The sequence below is a fragment of the Scyliorhinus torazame genome, chromosome 16 (genome assembly GCF_047496885.1).
Source record: "Scyliorhinus torazame isolate Kashiwa2021f chromosome 16, sScyTor2.1, whole genome shotgun sequence".
In the NCBI taxonomy this organism is placed as follows: Eukaryota; Metazoa; Chordata; class Chondrichthyes; order Carcharhiniformes; family Scyliorhinidae; genus Scyliorhinus; species Scyliorhinus torazame.
Genome location: NC_092722.1, coordinates 5,164,007 through 5,185,087, shown reverse-complemented (window position 1 = coordinate 5,185,087; position 21,081 = coordinate 5,164,007). Strand labels below are relative to the sequence as shown.

The 21,081-nt window shown below is 43.5% G+C and overlaps 2 protein-coding genes across 18 annotated transcripts in view; one reads left to right on the top strand and one right to left on the bottom strand.

Moving 5' to 3' along the window:
* The window catches only part of mmp23ba (matrix metallopeptidase 23ba), a 38,566-nt gene extending 28,854 nt beyond the window's left edge, over positions 1 to 9,712 (top strand). For all 3 annotated transcript variants that reach the window (XM_072477839.1, XM_072477838.1, XM_072477840.1), the window contains 2 exons: positions 1,302 to 1,428; positions 9,316 to 9,712. In XM_072477839.1, coding sequence (XP_072333940.1) covers positions 1,302 to 1,428; positions 9,316 to 9,493 — 305 coding nt within the window. In that variant the 3' untranslated portion in view covers positions 9,494 to 9,712. The remainder of the gene's footprint in view (positions 1 to 1,301; positions 1,429 to 9,315) is intronic.
* Positions 9,713 to 13,368: 3,656 nt separating this feature from the next.
* Positions 13,369 to 21,081, bottom strand: part of cdk11b (cyclin dependent kinase 11B) — a 58,352-nt gene continuing 50,639 nt past the window's right edge. For all 15 annotated transcript variants that reach the window (XM_072477826.1, XM_072477823.1, XM_072477834.1 and 12 more), the window contains 5 exons: positions 19,162 to 19,269; positions 18,303 to 18,419; positions 17,272 to 17,420; positions 16,026 to 16,215; positions 13,369 to 13,765 (listed from right to left, as the gene is read on the bottom strand). In XM_072477826.1, the coding sequence (XP_072333927.1) occupies positions 13,673 to 13,765; positions 16,026 to 16,215; positions 17,272 to 17,420; positions 18,303 to 18,419; positions 19,162 to 19,269 (657 nt within the window). In that variant the 3' untranslated portion in view covers positions 13,369 to 13,672. The remainder of the gene's footprint in view (positions 13,766 to 16,025; positions 16,216 to 17,271; positions 17,421 to 18,302; positions 18,420 to 19,161; positions 19,270 to 21,081) is intronic.

Here is a 21,081-nt window from a genome sequence, read left to right as displayed (position 1 = left end):
GGCAGGCCAGCAGCACGGTTCAATTCCCGCACCAGCCTCCCCGAACCGGCGCCGGAATGTGGCGACTAGGGGCTTTTCACAGTAACTTCATTGAAGCCTACTTGTGACAATAAACGATTTTCATTTCATTTCATGCTTTTTTTAGCACAAGGTTATGTCAGTGCATACCATAAACCCACGATCCATTCACTGAACATAATTGAGCTCTCAAATTCCATAAAAACAACGGATTGCTGTGGGGGTGAAGCTCTAATAATTAGAAATAATGGAAGTATTTTCCAGTAATGGGCGCTGCGCATTGTCTATCTTGCTGACTTCAGCCGTTTCATGTGTAACAGAGGCAGCTAAAGATAGAAAACTTCCACTCATCGCTTTCTCAGTTTATAATTCAGCAGAAATTTGTCATTAAACATTGAAAAAAGACAGCCATGAGAGCATTTTCTCCAATTAAAACAGACATAGGTTTTGCACTATTCATTCGAATTGAAGCTTAAATTCTAAATTGAAAGTGGTTATGGCTATGCTCTTCACAAAATTACTGGACTTGGGTTATCACTAAAAAGTCCGGAAAATAGACATTCACACGGTCTCCTGTTATTGAAAACCGATTGATTGTTCAACAACATCAATTTGTGTTTATGTAGCACCTTACATGGAATAAAAAGCCCAAGGTGCTTCCCAGGATGGTTATAAAGTGGGGTTTGACACTGAGCCACATATTAGGGCAGATGATCAAAACCTTGATCAAATAGAGAGGTTTTAAGTTGATCATCTTAAAGCAGAAAAGTTTGGTAAACCAGTGATGAGGCACAGGGAGTGAATGCCAGAGCTTAGGGCCTTGGGAGCTTCAAAATTGCAATGTTGCTTAACTGGGAGTCAGTGTAGGTCAGCGAGCATAGGGGGTAAAAGGGACTTTGGGGGAGGGGGGGGGAGCAGTAAGGAAGCAAGAGGATGCGCCTTAAATAACTTCAGCTTTATGGAGGGTGGCCAGGAAAACATTGGCATACTCATGTTGAGTGACAACAAAGGCACTGATGAGGGTTTCAACAGCGTCATAGAAGACAGATGTATTCAGCCTGATTCTTTTGTACTGTCCAAGACTTTACTTTGTAATTTGGCCAAGGATTTGCTAAATTCATCATTAGCCCCCATCCCTGTAGATTTGAGACAACACTGGGACTTGTAGCTCCCAGCTCTGAAGTAATTATTCTCCTGTTTTTCCATTGCTTAAAAATACACCAAGCCAACAATTTCACAAAGTGGTGAATAATGACTTAAATGTTAAAATATGTGCTCTGCAGATCCTCCCATCCCAACCAATGCACCTACAGCTGTACCTCCCAGAACTAAGGTTAGGCAAGTTCACAAAGGACGGAATATTACAGTTCAATGTGGACAAAAGATTGCTCATAAGAAAGGGATACTGCAGTAAGTAATTTTTTTAAACAATGATCCTTATATCTGAATGTATTCAGTAACTTAATATTTTATATGACCGTTCGCATTTTGGACAGCCAGTATGAACATCAACCAGTTTGGTTAGATACTGAATATAGAGTTTCCTTTACTTTGCATCCGTGAAGGCGGCACAGTAGCACAGTGGTTAGCACTGCTGCTTCACAGCGCCAGGGTCCTAGGTTCGATTCCCGGCTTGACTCACTGTCTATGGGGAGTCTGCACGTTTTCACCGTGTCTGCGTGGGATTCCTCCGGGTGCTCCGGTTTCCTCCCACAAGACGTTCTTGTTAGGTAATTTGGACATTCTGAATTCTCCCTCTGTGTACCCGAACAGGCGCCGGAGTGTGGCAACTAGGGGATTTTCACAATAACTTCATTGCAGTGTTAATGTAAGCCTACTTGTGGCAATAATAAAGATTATTATTATTCACCCCCAACCTAAGGATAGCACCTCCATATAAACTAGTCGAACATGGTTCCAGTAATCATCTTGGTGTTTCATGTGAGATTACAAATTTACTGCCAATAATCAGGTGCAGGTTTACAGGCACATACACACTAGGAGCTGGCTTGAGATTCAATTTGCAGAGAATTTACCAGCAGAGACTTTTTCTGGGGTGAATTTAAAACCTAGCTCAGTGTCTAATTCACCTATTTTTAAAAGGAATTAACTGGCATGGCATTAATTACTTGTACACATGCCCACTGCGGAGTGGGAAAATGTTACTGGTCTCTGTTGGTTTAGGATCTGTTAAATCTGTATCCACATTCATTGACATTTCTGCTCACAGTTGAGTCTAATTTATGTAACTGCGTATTATCTGAATTATTTGTGCTCCTTATGGAAGTGAATAAAATTGTCCATAAAACCAGGCCACATCGATTGATGTGGAAATTAATCAGTTTGCAAGAGGTTTGATTTACATGGTGATCAAGGCAGTAACAAATCCTCAGGAACCAGATTCCTTGCTAATCTGAATTCTTTGCAGCGGTTTGTCCCTTCATATCTTTAATCACGGATAATAAACAGAGGTTTTTGTACTGTTTAAATAACTGGAGAATTAACCTCGGTGAATGAGCTTGGCTTTGCGTTTGCCCGTATGTAACACTGCATCGCCAAATAAGTAGTCCTTTTGCTGGCAGTAATAAGAGATGCTGAACTCATTGTTGAAGCTTCCTTATGTCTAGGCGGAGAGGGTCTTGAGAAAGCAAGCTCAAGGCCATTGTCCAGAGACAGCAGCTGCTGCACCTTAATGTCCACTGATGTTGTTTCCGGTGGCGGCTATGAAGGAGTAAGTCGCACATTTGGTGGTTCCCGCTTGGGTCGGACTTTTGGCCCTTTGCCCCCGATATTTTACCGGACTTGATTTGAAAAATTGATGACAGAGGCAATTGTGAACTGAATTCCCACATCGGTGCATGGAGAGGAGGACTAGAGGTGCTCGCAAAGGCAGAAACAGAAAGACAGAGAAGGCTTGGGCTGAAGCTGCAGCAGGAGACAGCATGGCGGAGGACCGGACCTCTGGCTTGTAGACCCAGCGGTCAATGGAGCAGCTGATGCAAGTTGTCCAGGAGGGCTTCGCCAAGCAGAAGCGGGTCTGCTTGGACCCGATTAAAGAGGCAATTTTGTGGCTGGAACTTAGATTGGATGCCCAAGATCGGGTGATCCAGAAAGTAGGGAAGGCGCAGGCTGACCAGGAGGAACATCAAACTGCGGTGGAGTTGGAGGTGGGGATGCTGAGAGACCAGCAGAAAAGGCTCCTGGAGAAGGTGGAGGACCTAGAGAACAGGTCCCGCCGACAGAGCCTGAGGATCGTTGGACTCCCGGAGGGATCCGAAGGAGCGGTTGCTGGGGCATAGAGAGCGGCCATGTTCGAGAAACTGCTGGGGGATGGGGCATTCCCCCGACCCTTGGAGGTGGACAGGGCTCACAGGGCGCTTGCGAGGAAGCCGCGAATGGGAGACCCCCTGAGGGCAATGGTGGTGAGATTCCACAGATATCTGGATAAAGAACGTGTTTTTCACTGGGCCAAGCAGACACGGAGCTGCAAGTGGGACAACAGTATCCTACGGATCTATCAAGACCTGAGTGCAGAGGTGGCCAGAAGAGCGGGATTCAATCAGATCAGGTCGACTCTTTTCCAGAAAAAGGTGAAGTTCGGGCTGTTGTACCCGGCCCGCCTCTGGGTCACATACGAGGAACAACATTTCTATTTTGAGTCGCCTGAGGAAACGCTGGTGTCGGACTGAGAACTTTGAATTTGGCTGTAGCGATTATGTTTTGCAAAGAAAAAGTTTCTTGTTTCTTGTTTTTTTTCAGACATTATTTGTAATGCTGCTGTATTGACCTTGGACCAGCTGCAGAGCTGAGTGAAGTCAAAGTTTGTATTTGCACTGTTGGGGGGTGAAGGTGTGTTTGTTCAGATGCTGGATCTTTTGCTTGACCTTTTCTTGTTTGAGTTCAACTAGGGTTTATTTTTTCATCTCTGTTGGACAATTGTGTTGGAATTGTTTTTAATTTGAATATGTATGAGCGGGAGGTGGAGGAGGGTGAAGGGACAATAGGTGGGAGATTGTCTGGCGCCAGGGGTGAGGGTCACCAAGCTAGCTGGGCGGGCTAGCTCATGGAAGCGTAGTGGGGGGTGAACAGATGCTAGGCTTATCGAAGGGGTTGATTTACTTAGTGCTGTTACTGGGGGGGGGGGGCGGGCGGGGGGGAGGAATGTTCTGCTGACGAGGGAGGGACTGTTGCTGCGGGACAGAGAGGGGGGCGGAGGCTGGGCCGGTGGAGGCGCGGGCTGGTGACTGGCCCAAGAGAGAGGATGGCTGATCGGCGAAGGGCGGGGGGGGGGGGGGATGAGCCCCCCAACTATACTGATCACCTGGAATGTAAGAGGGCTCAATGGGCCGGTCAAGAGGGCACGTGTGTTTGCGCATCTGAGGGGACTGAAGGCAGACGTGGTAATGCTGCAGGAGACGCACCTTAGCGTAGCTGATCAGATTAGGTTAAGGAAAGGTTGGGTCGGACAGGTTTTCCACTCGGGACTGGACTCGAAGACTAGAGGGGTCGCGATCCTGATCAACAAGCGAGTGGTGTTTGAGGCGGGTAGAATAGTTTCAGATGGGGGAGGCTGGTCCATTATGGTCACTGGGAAATTGGAGTGGGTGCAGGTGGTATTAGTAAATGTATACACGCCAAACTGGGACAATGTGGAGGTTATAAAGAGGATGCTGGGGAAGATACCGGAACTGGATTCACATAAGCTGGTCATGGGAGGGGACTTCAATACAGTTATCGACCCTGGTTTAGACCGGTCAAGCTCAAAAACGGGCAGGGTGCCAGCAATGGCTAAGGAGCTAAAAGGGTTCATGGAGCGGATGGGGGTGGGAGGTGGGGTGGACGGACCCATGGAGATTTGGGCAGCCAAGAGTAAAGGAGTTCTCCTTCTACTCACACGTGCATAAAGTGTACTCCTGGATTGATTACTTTATTTTGAGCAGGGCTTTACTGGCAGGGGTGGTGGACATGGGGTACTCGGCGATCACAATCTCAGACCATGCTCCACACTGGGTTGACCTACGGGTTAGTACAGTAATCAGCGCCCGCACTGGAGGTTAGACGTGGGGCTTTTAGCGGACGAGGATGTGTGCGGGCGGTTGAGGAAATGTATTCAGAATTACCAGGAGGTCAATGACATGGGGGAAATTTCAGCAGCAGTGGTCTGGGAGGCATTGAAGGCGGTGGTTAGAGGGGAGCTGATCTCGACATGGGCCCATAGCGAGAAGGCAGACGGACCGGCTGATAAAGGAGATACTGCAGGTCGACAGGAGGTATGCGGAGACCCCAGAGGCAGGGCTTCTAAGGGAACGGCGGAGGCTACAGGCGAGTTCGGCTTGTTAACTACAGGGAAGGCGGTGGAGCAGCTGAGAAAGGCGAGGAGGGCAATTTATGAACATGGGGAGAAGGTAGGGTGGTAGGAGGAAGTTTTAGGTATCTAGGCATCCAAGTGGCACGGGAATGGGAACGGTTGCACAAACTAAATCTGGCCCGACTAGTAGATCAAATGAAGGACTATTTTCGAAGGTGGGACGCGCTCCCGCTGTCACTCGTTGGGTAGGTCCAGACGGTGAAGATGACTGTCCTTCCGAGATTCCTGTTTGTGTTCCAGTGTCTCCCCATCTGTATTCCGCGCTCCTTTTTTAAACGGGGTAACAAAGTTATCACGGGCTTTATATGGGCGGGCAAGAGCCTGCGAGTAAAAAAGGGGATGATTGAGCGGAGCCAGGGAGAGGGCGGCTGGCGCTGCCAAACTTCAGTAACTATCACTGGGCAGCGAATATAGCCATGATAGAGGCAGACGTTTAGTTTAGAGTAGGGGGTTAATGAAGGTGAGACCTGCAAGGGAGGAAGCAGGCTTTTTTTGCACTATGTTTATCGACTTATGTATATTTTGTCGTTGTTGTAAAACCAAAAATACCTCAATAAAATGTTTATTTTAAAAAAAAGTCCACTGATGTTAGGCACAAGCTCAAAGGTTCAACTGGTTGAAAGTTTGTGTGTGTGTATGTGTGTGTGTGTGTGTGAGAGAGAGAGAGAGTGTGTGTAACATTCAGGCTGATCCTGAACACTGGTAGCTGCTACTCAGGAAGTCACTGATGTCCTTAATGCCTCCCCCTGAAGCTTTATTGTTACAGCCATCTGCTAGACAGTACATGTCTCCAGGTGTTTTTCAGGTCCTGAGGAAAAAGGCAATTATTGTATTGTGTTGCAGCTGCAGTGATGGACACTTCTGCACACGCAGGTGGACATAAAAGACCACATGGCACTATTGTGAAATAGAGCAGAGGAGATCTGTCGACCAACATCCCTAAACAGATTATCTGATCACGATCGCATTGCTGCCTGTGGGAGTTTGCTGTGTACAAATTGGCTGCCGTAAACTTCCTTTATTACAACAGTGACAACACTTCAAAAATACTTCTGTTGTAATAACATCTAATAAAAAAAATCCAGTTGTAAAGCAGTTTGGGTTATCTTGAGTTTGTGCAACACTTTTGAAATGCAAAATGTTTCTTATTCGAATCTGAACAAGATGCAGCCGTTCTGCAAACTAAAGTCTTTGTTTGGAGACATTTCTAGCAGCTTTGGACAGGCTGAAGTGTGTCTAACCACTGACATGAGACAACTTGAGAATTGACCGCAGGCAGCACTGACACAACCAGAGACTCAGAAATTAAAGAGATCCTTGAGGATTTCATATGTCTCAGCGTGTATTGCTTTTTTCAGATGTAAGCCAGGACAAATAACATTTGTGGTTTCTCAAGAGTCTAATGTCAGCTGGCTGGGCAGACAAGTGGCATATTATGCAAAGGTTGATTCACACGCATCCAATCAATCACTCTGCAAACAGCAATGCAGATAAAAAATAAATTAAGGAAAGGTGACACTGAATCTGCATTTAGTAAGCTAATGGCAGCTGGGGAAATAGTTGGGTAACCCCAAGTGATCCAGGGTTGCAAAGGGACTAATGAGCCAGGCTTCCTATTGCTGAAGACTTTACTGCTGCAAATGCATGTACAGTATGTGGAGCCCTGGGGAGGCTCCTCTAGCTTCAAAGAGACTGAACAGGTAGATGTGAAGGATTAAGCTTTGGTAGCAGAAAGCGATGGATGGTTTTGAAATGTTGTGAATCGCTCCAACCAGCAGAAGCAGCGTGGCGGAGGAAGTACTTTTACAGTTGCTAAATTGATAGCAGTAAAGTCAGTTACAGCCTCAGCATTTTTATCACTGCTGGTACCTCAGAACCACAAGAGGTTCTGAATCTGAACATAGCTCTTAAGTGGAAGTCTGGGAAGATGCTCATTACGGCCCCTTATAATTTCGCGCACAACCACGATGATTCTTTGAAATTCAAAATTACAATGATTACCCTGATAGTTATAGCACTTAACTCATGCTTTTTAACTGACTTTCTGCTGTTTATCCAGTTGTGTGTTCGGTGGTCTAGGTAAAGATGTTCTTTATCTGCCATTAGTGTCTCATCGCAACCCTTTGTACCTATTTAGATTTTACATCAAAGCTATTTAATTATCTTAAGTTTAAATAAACATCTGTTAATACTCATTTAGCTGCTAGGATTTCTGTTCAATCTGCTCATTGGGTCAAATACCCTTTTTCTGTGCTTTATATTCGATGTAATTAACAGTATTAGTTTAGAATAGATTCCAAAGTAACTACATTTGGTATCATCAAACTGAATTAGTGCCATCTGCTGATTAGATTTGGAGGTACCTATGAAATTTCATACATCCTACCCATGGATCTTATTGCCCTGCCACTGGAAAATTTATAGGCCGATATTACAACTGACCTATCAAGGTTTTTAACTATAAAGCAGCCAATAAGCTGGTTAGTCATGAAAGGTACGGTGGTTTAATGAGTTCCTGGAACGCTTACAACTATGCCAGAGGAGCCCCCCCCCCGCCCCAGACATAACAGAAGCAAGTAATCCCCGCTCGATGTCACCTTAGTGTTTGGTTCTGCAGTGTCGACCTGCCAGGACTGCCTGCCTCAGAAGCGGGAATGCTACTACGAAACAAAGTCTCACTCGTAACTTAATCCAAAACCAGCAGGGACTGGTTTAGCACAGTGGGCTAAACAGCTGGCTTGTAGTGCAGAACGATGTCAGCGGGGCTGGTTCAATTCCCGTACCAGCCTCCCCAAACAGGCGCCGGAATGTGGCGATTAGGCGAAGTTACTTTTCACAGTAACTTCATTGAAGCCTACTTGTGACAGTAAGCGATTATTATTATTATTAAAATTGTTCTTCCACAGGCTGGGGGTTAGCTCTATTTGGAGTTGCGGAAGAGCCGGGAGTGCAGGAGGCGAAAGAGGCCGACGTTGTGGCCTTTGCGTCCCTAGTAGCCCGGCGCAGGATCCTACTCATGTGGAAGGAGGCGAAACCCCCCGGACTGGAGGCCTGGGTAAATGATATGGCGGGGTTCATTAAACTGGAGCAGATAAAGTTTGCCCTGAGAGGATCGGCTCAAGGGTTCACCAGGCGGTGGCAGCCATTTCTCGACTACCTAGGGGAACGTTAGAGGGAAGACAGATGACCAGCAGCAGCAACCCAGGGGGAGGGGGGCAGGGGGGGTTTAGTTTAGGTCAAAGATAAAGGGGTTTTGTTACTTGTGTATTGTTTAAAATTTCTGTATTGTTATTGTTGCGTTTGCTTTGTAAGAGGGGAAAAATTGTTGTTTGGGAAAAAATTTTCAATAAAACATTTATAAAAAAAAAAAAAATTGTTCTTCCTGAGCATTGTTCAGATCGGCCAGTGGTTTCTGCATTCACCAGCCCTTCATGGGCGGATGATTGCTGGCTAGTGACCTCAGAAACAATTCTTCTCTTCTTCACATGGTGTTGTACGATCTTTCGTGCCCACCTGACAGGGCAGCTGGGGCCTCATCCAAAAGAGGTTGAAATGAATCTTGTTAAATTTGAGATAGTCTATTGGTGTAGGACACCCATTCATGAGTATTAATTGCGGCAGCACGGTAGTACAGTGGTTTGCACTGTTGCTTCACAGCTCCAGGATCCCAGGTTCGATTCCTGACTTGGGTCACTGTGCGCACGTTCTCCCCGTGTCTGCGTGGGTTTCCTCCAGGTGCTCCGGTTTCCCCCCACAAGTCCCGAAAGACGTGCTGTTAGGTGAATTGAACATTCTGAATTCTCCCTCTGTGTACCTGAACAGGCGCCGGAATGTGGCGACTAGGGGATTTTCACAGTAACTTCAATGCAGTGTTAATGTAAGCCTACTTGTGACACTAATAAAGATTATTATTATGGATTCATTTTCAGATGGTATAAAGATGGTGAACTATTAGAGATTTCCTATCCTGGTTACATCTCCATGAAGGGCAATAAGCTCAGTATCATCGCCAATGCAATCAATGAAGGAACTTACACTTGCCTAGTGAAGAAAAAAGGCAAAATCCTTACAAAATACTCTTGGCAGGTAGTGCTCAGAGTAAAATAAACTGGTTAATTAAGTATCTGTAGTAACTTGCTAAACATAGTGACTGGGTTAGAGGTATGTAACAATTTGTATTTTTTAATAAAACTGAACTGGTGTCTGTATAGTGATGTGTATTCAGTGCAGTGTTTGTACATGTGAAATTTTCTGGTTTTTGGTTTATACAAAGATCTTTAAAAATGCATTAAAGTTGACTGACCGTTGTCAAAATGTTGAGCTGAAGGCTATATATGTTTAAGAGTATTTAATGTGTTTTTTTCTCACAAGGGGCAGGAATTTGAGCAGGTTTGTGTGGGTGCCCATGGGCAGAGTGCAGTTAGCTCCAATTGATGTCTACTCACCAACATTGACCAGGAATCAAATTTCCAACTAGCTTATGGGCGGCACGTTAGCACAGTGGTTAGCACCGTTGCTTCACAGCACCAGGAACCCAGGTTCGATTCCTGGCTTGGGTCACTGTCTCGTCTGCATGTTCTGTGTGTCTGCGTGGGTTTCCTTCAGGTGCTCCGGTTTCCTCCCACAAGTCCCGAAAGACGTGATGTTAGGTGAATTGGACATTCTGAATTCTCCCTCGGTGTACCCGAACAGGCGCCGGAGTGTGGCGACTAGGGGCTTTTCACATTGCAGTGTTAATGTGACGATAAAGATAACTATAATGTCTCACTGCCAATGCAACATAATGGAATGTATTAGTTCCTGAGCCGCCATTGAGACATGATCATTATCGTGTTCGGGTCAATGAGACGCTGTTTTATTGCGTGTCCTTGTTCCAAGAATCCTAAATTTAGCATTTTTTCACTGAGCTTAGCAGTAGGTTGTGTCGTTAGTTCAGCTGGTTAGTTCTGATGCAATTGAACAATCAGTGGGAGAGTGTCAGATACCAGATTGTGACAAAGCAACAATTAAAAATGATGACGCCTGCTTCTTGAGCCTCCCCAGCCTGTGAGTCAAATCAACTAAATCATTGTGTTCAGGTCTGGAGATACATCTCACCAGAAATTTATTTTGGCAGTACCTTGAACCCATTGCGATAAATTTTCTCCTTGATGTGGGGACTCAGTAAATTGGACATGTCTTGCAGCTGAGTTGCTATATGTGGTAGTGTGGAGTTATAGCAAATTTAATGCCAAATCCTCATTAACACCCCAGAATGGATAGAAAAATATTCAAGCAGCACTTCTTTATGGGCCAGCATTGTGCTTTTTAAGTCCATCTGGAATGTGTAGAAGCAAATCTCATGGGAGTTTTTATTAAAAAAAACAGTTGGTCTTGTATATTTTGGTTAAAATGTTCATTTTTAAAATTGTGCTTTGATTTTTTTTTCAATATTAATGACATTTTGGGTGATGACAGCAGTCCAAATTTCCACAAAAGATGGCTCTAAGCTCTGCACCAATTTGAAGTTAGGTTCTCTATTCCTTAATATTGACCAGAGCATTCCAACGGGCAAGTCATGCAGAAAACATTCATAGAACTGATGCATTGAGGTTCAAGAATTATAAACCTCCCAACGAATGTCTCGGGAGAAAAATACTTCTGCTTAGAGAACCAATGCAGGGATACCCAGGGTTCAGGTTAAGCAGCAGGAGCCTGATTAGTTTTCAGCCTGTTTGCAGCTGCAGGACATCTATTTTCCGACATACATTTCCTCAGCTGTCAACAGTTTAATCTCCTGAATTATTGGTGTTTCTTGTATTCTTTAATGAGAAATCACACTGCCGTAATCAGCCGTAGGCAATTTCAACCATTTAGTAATAGGTGGCACTTTATCTTTGATCTGATGGTTTTTGGTTCCATTTCACACGTAGAGAGGGCGAAAGTGAGGAAGTTGGTCAAACAAAGTTACCCATCAATCCATGAGTTTCCAGAATTGTTTTGCACCTGTGGATTCAGGAGGAAGAATCACTATTGTCCTGTCCCGTCTGTTATTTAATTATTGGAAACTGGACATGAATTAAATAGTCACCAGTAGATTATCTAACTGTCATTACAGGATGGCAATAAACCAGATGTTATTTTTGTGTTAATTTCCAGTGACACGAGGGGCTCCCTTGCTAGCATCTTAAAGCTTATGTTGAGTGACCACCACCTATGCCTGAAAATGGCTCAACCTAATAGTGTAGAGCATATTTCCTGGATATTGTTGATGTGGGCACTGAAATTAGCTTTCATTTCAGCCTTTTATGGGTCTAACAAGGTTCATTTACTACTCCCTCACTCCTAGTCCTTGACATCTACGCCCAACAGAAGAGCTTTCATAGAATTCCTGGTGCAGAAGGAGGCCATTTGGCCCATCGAGTCTGCACTGACCCTCTCTAGGCCCTCCCACCCTATTCCCGTAACCACACCTCACCTGCACATCTTTGGACACCAAGGGGCAATTTAGCATGGCCAATCCACCTAACCTGTACAGCTTTGGACTGTGGGAGGAAACCCATGCAGACACAGGGAGAACATGCAAACTCTACAGTCAGAGGTCACAATTGAACCCAGGTCCCTGGCGCAATGAGGTAACAGTGCTAAAGACTGTGCAGATCCAAATTCTCACTACCCATGAAATCTTTACCACATTGATTTTATGCCTAGTTTTGTGTTAATTGCATTATACACCATAAACAATATTCTTTTCACGAGACATTCACAGAAAAACATTTAAACAGCTGCCTACACTAAACCCGTGGTAGCCATTTGAGACAAATCTCTTCCTATACCTTTTGTTGTTCACCTTTCAGTCACACGTCAATCCTGGCTAACACTGATATTACATGGACAATGCTAAATGCCTTCACATATCCACTGCTTCCTTGTGTTCTTTCAGAATCCCACCTTAACGTTTTACAGACCCCATCCTTCCAAATGGTCAGAGTCCGTTCCAGTTTTGCCACACTTGGGATCAGACATGGAGATCTAACTGGTTCATCACATTCCCATTTTTAAAGATGGATAACATTTTCCAATCCAATGAGACACAGGCATTGAATGTTGTAACGAGCTTTGAAAAATATTGGTTAGGGTCTGGGGTCACAATCTCATTGTAATTAGTGGTTGTCAAGAAGCTTGTTCATCTTCAGCTTCCTAGTGAAAAGGTTTTGTCTACTGCCTCCCCTGTGTTCTCAACTCTCAGACTCCCCTTTCAGCGGAAATGGTGATAAATAATTAGTTCTTACGGCACTGGTAATACTCCAGTGCCCCTTCCTAATGGTCCTGATATACTGAAAGAGATCTTCTATTTTTCACTATACCAATGATTTCGTTCTCTCCTCTTGTTCAATCCAATGTGCATGCATCAGTGAAAGCTTCTATATTATCTTTAGAATAACTTGAGAATACAATAATTGGGCCAAGTGCAAAGCCTACCTTTACAAATATTATTTAGGAATGTTTGATTTGCAATTTAATTCTATTAAAAACGAGCTGTATAGTCAGAACAAAACATCATATCAGAAAAAGACTTGTGTTCAGTGTTTTAAATGTCTTGTAAAGTAGATAACCCCATGGCAAATACAGACATTTTTGCATTTAAGGCCACTCTACATGGTACATCAACTTCTGTGCAAATTATTAACACCTCCCACAATGTGCTTTGCAAAATTAAAACGATTTTGACTGTCCGTATCACACTTAAAACATGTTGGCTCAGTTACAGCTTTTGTTCCGATAGCCCAGGTTGACCATCAAAATCCTGCATCTCATCCATCCTCAATGTGGACTTTTCACACGGGCGTTTAGTTCAGTGTGCAAAGCTTTCTGAAAGAAAGTCGCTGCATAACATCCCTCTACTATCCACGTAGAATGGATTCATATATTGAAAAAATAACCCTTTCTACTCTCTAGTTGAAATCTATATTCCGTTCAACTAATTTAATATACCAAAGTAAAACTTTTATTGGACTTTATTTTTAAATTTACCAAAACTCTACATGTACACAAAATATTCCACTTTAACCAGTCAAGTTGAACAATTATTCTTTACATTGCAAATGACTTGATTCAATTATTTTACATATGAATATTTAAAAGCTTTAAAAAAATTCAAAGATGAAGCCTGCTGACCTGTGATGCCGTTTGGGAACACAGCACAATGTCCGCTAGAAAGCGGAGTTTTAAGATGCTAAATATAAACGGCATCCTTTAGCTGCCGAATTGTCTTTCATCCTGACCTTTAAATAACACAACAGTGCATTAGAACTTGAGGCTGAAACCAGGGCCAGCAGCAGAGGCTCCCTGGTTTGTGGTTGTTAGATGGAAGCCAGTGTCTTTCAAATCATCATCGCCCTGTAAAAGGAAAGAGATTGTAAATAAACCAACAAAATAAAGCTGCTTTCAAAGCACTTGTTTAGTTTCTTTCCTTTCTCACCCTGTGTCTTTTTTGTTTATTCCCGTCAGGTCAGGGTAACCAGATATCAAAGAGCAAAGAAAAGTTCAGCACAGGAACAGGCCCTTCGGCCCTACAAGCCTGTACCGACCATGCTGCCTGTCAAACCTAAAACCTTCTACACTGCCAGGGTCCGAATCCCTCTATTCTCATCCTATTCATATATTTGTCAAGACGCCCCTTAAACGTCACTATCGTGCCTGCTTCCACCACCTCCTCCGGCAGAGAGTTCCAGGCACCCACTACCCTCGGTGTAAAAATACTTCCCTCGCCCATCTCCTCTAAACTTTGCCCCTCGCATTGTAAACCTATGTCCCCATGTAATTGACTCTTCCACCCTGGGAAAAATAGCATTGACTGTTGCAGGTTTCCATAGACCTAATGAGCAAGAACTCCCATCCGCAGTGGAATTAGCTGTAGCTGCAAAGTACTCAATACTGAGGCTCGGCCTGGCAGGTTATCAAATCCAGCCTATCGTATTGAATTAAGTGGCTAAAACCAGTTTGTCATTTTTTTAAAATTCAGACTGCAGAACATCAGGAATGAACTATCATTGTACTTCAGTCTGTGATATCAGAACAACTTCCTCAATCGCCCAGACCTGGTGATGTCATTGGCTGCAGATACAAGAGGAAAACTATTTTAACTGTGCCAGATCATTTATTATATTCAACAATTGTTGTGGTAAAAATATTAGTAATGAAGGATAAATAGTGGCACAAGGGAGATATTTCACACACAATGATTTTAATGAAGCACAATTTAGGACTGTGCTCGCTTGAATGGTGAAGAAAACACCAAGTTTGTAACATTAACAGCACGGGAGTGTTTTGAGGTAGTATCGTACAAAACACATACTTTAAAGAATAATCTTTCCTACAGTATACTTTGTAAGTCAGCGATTCCGGGGTTACTGAAGTGTAAATATTTTTATTTTTTTTAAAATATAAATTTAGAATACCCAATTCATTTTTTTTCCAATTAAGGGGCAATTGAGCGTGGCCAATCCACCTAACCTGCACATCTTTGGGTTGTGGGGGCGAAACCTACGCAAACATGGGGAGAATGTGCAAACTCCACACGGACAGTGACCCTGAACCGGGATCGAACCCGGGACCTCGGCGCTGTGAGCCAGCAGGGCTAACCCACTGCGCCACTGTGCTGCCCTACTGAAGTGTAAATATGTTTGAAAAAGAAAGAGATTTAGGATTGATGGAAAGGTGATCAACACAAAGGAACAGGCTTATTGGATCATCATTTTAAAACATGACAGACTTCACCAACAGACCTAAGTTTCTCGAACACTCTGCTTACAGACTTCTGTCTCATAAACATTTACACTCAACCCCACCCACTCACTAATACCTTCCTGTACTTCAAGTCCTGTTTATCCATTCCTCTGTCCATGGTTCCCTGTAACGCAATCCAATGTATCGCGGTTAAAATCCTCGTCCCAATTTACAACCCCCTCCCCACCACCACCTTTCTTCCTCACCTGTTTTGGACAAAAAACACAAATTTACTGTTTGACCATAGTCGAAGTCTACGAAGGAGAACAAGAAGTGGATCCGCATTTAGTTGTTTGTTATTCACTCTTTGCACATGGTTCCCAATTCAAGCTTCCAGTCACTTCTCACCATCTTTGGACCACTCTCCCTAAACCCTCCCAGCTTCCTCGTTTGTGGCTTTAAAATGATGCATTTTTTTAGATGAAGCTTCCATCCACCTTTCCTACAATGGCTACAACCAGTTACTCTGTGGTGAAGCAGTTTTCAGTGTTAAATTTTTAAATAATTTGTTCCTGGGACGTGGACGTCGCTGGCTGTGCCAACATTTATTGTCCATCCCAAATTGCCCTTGATGGGGCAGTTAATCCCATTGCTGTGGATTTGGAGTCACATGTAGGCCAGACCAAGTAAGGGCGGCAGATTTATTTCCGTAAAAGGACATTGGTGAACCAGATGGGTTTTTACGACAATCGACACTGGTTCCAGATTTTTATTGAATTCAAATTTCACCATCTGCAGTGGCAGGATTTGAACCTGGGTCCGCCGAGCATTACTCTGGGTCTCTGGTTTACTAATCCAGTCACAATACCACTACCCCACCACTCCCCCACGATAAAATCCTTACCAGCTGCGCATAAAATAAAAAACTTACCAATTGACTATAGCCAAGTCCACCTTCAGGGGGTCGAGGACTAGTTCCACGTTTAACTCTTTGTTGCTCACTCTTGGCAGGCCAAGTTGGGAACATGGCTGATTCAATAGGGAGTGGTGTCTCCCTGAAATATTCATGTTTCAAAGCTTCTTCAGCCGTAATTCTTTTGGCAGGACAGTAAGTCAAAAATCTGTTTCAAAAAGAGAAAGAATTGTGACAGTTTGCAGAGGCTCTGTTAACTTTGTAAATATCTGCACTTTTCAAAAAAATAATCTTTTAAGTAGCTGCATAAAGATATTCCACAGCAAGAAGAAAATACTGCTTTTGCCACCAGCAAATTATTTGAAATGAAATAAAAATCATTGTCAACAGTATTCACAAGTTGTGTTTATCTTCAGGAGTTTCAAAACTTGTTCAAACTTTAGACCTAAACAGTAATGATGGAGAGGATTTAACTTGTAGAAGCTCATACAAGTTGCAACCTATTAAAGTTCAAGTTGTTATCACCAAATCACTACTTCCCAATTTACATCATTTGCTTCACACTTTTCCACATCAATGGTGTTTAATTTACTTTCTCAATTTCAAAAATCTTCTTACAATTTTAAGCTCTTGTGGTGTTTGGGAGAAAGCTGGAGAACGGAACACTTTTGCCATTTAGATTAAGCAGGTAGCAATCTTAACTTGAGGGCAGTAATTTGTTCAAATAAAACATGAATTATGAAGTCGTGATTAGGTGACCCAGAATGATTATGAGTAAGACGAAGGAACAGGTCTTTTTTAAAAAAACATCACAGGACAATGGCACATCCGTGTGGGACTCAGCGAGAAATGAGAGTGTCTGAACTCTATGGATCAAATTCACAGGAAAGGTCAGGCAGGCTGGTATCTAAAGTCACACACCAGTGAGAATTTTGCCAGCACCTGCACAAACTATTTTTACACAATTTAAGAATTGCTATTCTAGTGTCAAATGATGGGCAGTGAGATGCGTCCATTATTAACTGGGCTTAGAAAACCCAATTCAATTTTATTTGGGGCCTTACTACCAGGTCTGAAGACATATTCACTCAATCATTCTGGATTGATTAAACCCAGGAGTTGAAAGACCAAAAGCACTATGTACGCAGGTTCAACATCCAGTAACCAAACTTAATCCTACCCTGACAACAAAACCTCTTGTCTTGAATACCGTAAATTGGAGTTAATCAAAACACCACAAAGCCGACTGAATCCCAACACTTACTTGTTCATGAGGTCAAATCCTTGATCGGATAAAAGGGCCCCAAATCTCTTACGGAGGTTGTTGAATGGATATTCGGTAAAGGTCATTTTCTTCACTGCAGGAAGCTCATTATAACCTGGCCAGATCTTCTCACTTGGTGTGCCCAACTCCTGGAGGAGAAAATAATTACAGCTCAATTTAGTGTAATCAGAGAGAGTTGCTTTTTAAATACAAGCTTGCACTTTTAGCAAATCTGTATACGCAGATGCAGCAGTGTGTCTACAAAGAAAATCCTAAACCAACCCAGTTTAGATTATCAGTCCAACTTTGCTGGAAACTAGGGCTAAGAGGTTAGTCTTTTTATCAAGTTTTATGCGGTTGATGATCCACAAGGCAGAAGAGGGGGACAGAAAGGTCAGCATTCAATGTAGAAACAGCACTAATGGAGCTGATGGGTCCAATGCCATTTAGTGACAGATGCCAATGTACAAGAACACCCACACACTGCATTGGTCAGGCAATTGCATACCTTTTTGTGAGTTTAGAAATAGTGCACAATGTGGTTAGCATTGCTGCCTCACGGCGCCGAGGTCCCAGGTTCGATCCCGGCTCTGGGTCACTGTCCGTGTGGAGTTTGCACATTCTCCCCGTGTTTGTGTGGGTTTCGTCCCCACAACCCAAAGATGTGCAGGCTAGGTGGATTGGCCACGCTAAATTGCCCCTTAATTGGAAAAAATTAATTGGATACTCTAAATTTTTTTATTTAAAAAAAAAAGAAATAATGCACAATTAGTAAAATTTAAAGTGCGTGTGTTGAAGTGAAAGGTGGAGAGAATGAGGCCCCTGAGACAGGCAGTAGCTTTATCTTTAGAACTGTCGAGGGATTTTTTCTCTTGTATTATTATTGGAAACCCACCAGAAAGGCAGGTTTGAGAAAAGCCGCATTGCAGGAACTACGACGATTAGTAGAGAGCAGAAAGTGAACGGTACAGGTGCTGGCCTCCTGTCTGAACAAAATCATGTTGTATACCTGTTTTAATAAGGTTACAAACCTTAAAAATTTTGTTAATCTGATCGATTTCCGATTTCCCTGGGAACAGAGGCTTCTGAGTTAGAAACTCAGCAAATATGCAGCCCACAGACCAGAGATCAATCGCAGTTGAGTATTCCTACAAAGAAAACAAAAACAGTAAGATGCCAGCAGCACTGTTTTCATACATTTATTTTCAAAAAGAAACTTTCCAGTGATCCTTCACAAAAGATCAAAATAGTCCTTCCTCATCTGGATAGGTGGAGATAATTAGAGATACATTCTCAAATATGCAAATTCGCTACCTGTTGTGTAGGGGTACCTAGCAAGGCCAGGCCCAATATTCTCCCTCCTGAATTCCCCCAAATTAAAAACTAATCATCTGATTCTGCAACACAGTGAGATAGATAGGCACCATTTAAAATATGTCGAAGTAAATCAGATTTTCCACAATTGCTGCAGTGACCCAATTGTTATTCACGGATTCTATCACAAAATATGTTCCACATTCATATTGAATTAATGGCAGAATTCCACTTCTACTGAAATGAACCAGCCACACATTACAATATAAACTTTAATCAAACAAGTGTATTTGTTTGAAGTGTGGTCTGGTACCAAAACACTATTTTAAACCTGTGTGTTTCACGATGCACTACTTCTATAGCGTTAATGGAAACCTAAATAATTGATTGAATAAGACACCAGAACACTGGCAAGATACAGTACAATATCATAATAGATACTGCAGTAAATTGGTTGTAAAAAGACAATTAGTATCTTCATGTTGATCTGCAAAATCAAAAGCACAGATACTGTTGCAAAGAGTTTTCAATTTCCTAAGCGATTACCCACCCCACTGCCAGGCTCAGATCACTAACCTTTGCACCAAGTAATAGCTCTGGGGTTCGATACCAGAGAGTTACAACCACTGGTGTGTAACACTTCAAAGGGGAGCCATACTCTCGAGCAAGTCCAAAGTCGCCAATCTAGAGAACATTTAGTAAAATGTGTTTTACTCAGACAAGTTGGCATCCATTACCAAATGAACTCAGGAACATCTTTTAATATTCTACAAACATTAAGTACTTCAAAGGGAACACTGCTCAGCATAGATCTGTTGCAGAGTCATCAACATTGAATTTGCTGATGTTTCCCAGTGGGTCAGAATGGAGGAGAGTTTGTGCAGGGGGTCGGGATTGAAGGCACTAGCAACAGCGCCGCTCCCGATAGCCCCGGGGAAATACTCAGGGAGTCCGGTAATAATAGCTTCAACACTTCGGGTTGGGGGCAGGGTCAAGGGAAATGCCGATTCGGGGGAACCACAGATTTGGGCCAGGGAAGTGGGATGGAAATTTTCGGAAATGGGAGAAGGGGATTAGGGCACTAAAAGATTTGTTTCTTGGGGGTCGGTTTGTAGGATTGAAGAAGCTGGGAGCGAGGTATGGGCTGGAGCAGGGGGAAATGTTTAGATACATGCAGGTTCGGGATTTTGCCAGAAAAGAGATACAGAGCTTCCTGGTGGAGCCGGCCTCCACATTGCTGGAGAGGGTGCTGGTGACAGGAGGACTGGAGAAGGGGGTAGTGTCAGCGATTTACGGGGCTATTTTGGATGAGGAGAAGGCATCAAAGCAAAGTGGGAAGAAGAGTTGGGAGAGGGTATGGAGGAGGGGTTCTGGTGTGAGGTGCTCCAGAGAGTGAATGCCTCTACCTCGTGTGCGAGGTTGGGGTTGATACAGCTGAAGGTGGTATATAGAGCACACCTCACAAGGGCGAGGATGAGCTGGCTCTTTGAAGGGGTAGATGTGTGTGAACGTTGCGCGCGCGCGCGCGCGGGGGGGGGGGGGGGGGGGTAAATCACGTTCATATGTTTTGGTCCTGTCCAAAGCTGGAGGATTATTGGAAGGAGGTTTTTAGGGTAGTCTCTAAAGTGGTGCGCGTGAAACTGGATCCGAGCCCTCAGGAGGCCATATTCGGGGTGTTGGACGAGCCGGGGTTGGAAACGGGCACGGAGGCAGATGTTGTAGCCTTCACCTCGTTGATCGCCCGAAGGCGGATCCTGATGGGATGGAGAGCAACCTCCCCACCCTGTGCCCTAGCGTGGCGGGGGGACCTGTAGGAATTCTTGACTGTTGAGAAGGTTAGGTTTGAACTGAGGGGAAGGATGGAGGGGTTCTACAATTCATGGGCATTATTCATTATGCACTTTCAAGAACTGGATAACATCGAACATTAGTTAGGGGGTGGGGACTGTATGTGTAAATGGTGACTATGGGTGATTTCGGATTCCTTTTTGTCATTTGTTTATGTTAACATGCGGGCTGCTGTTTGTGGGTTTGGTGGGAGGATGGGATCGTTGTTATTGATATGGGGATTGACATTACATTCGTTACGGATTATTGTTTATTGTTGGTGGGTGCAAATTTGGGAGAAAATGTGAAAAAGGAGAATTAAAATATTTTTAAAAAACATTGAATTTGCTGATATTGAAAAACTTTACCACTTGCTTTAAAAGGCATTTACCACTGATGCAATCTATAATTGAACAATGAATGCACGTTAGATATGCCAACTTGTACCTGGTTAGAAAGTGCATCAATAATTAGCAATTAGTTGTTAGTGTGTCATCAATAGTATAGCCCAGGGCGGTTCAAATGCTCGTGTCAAGGAGAAGTCAGAGCAATTTTGCATTAGATCCCATTCTTGGCTTTAACATTACAAGAAGCAACAAGCAGAGGGAGAGGGGTTTGAAAAGAACAAGTGGGAGGAAAAGGGATTGAACATATTATCTTTTCAGTCAT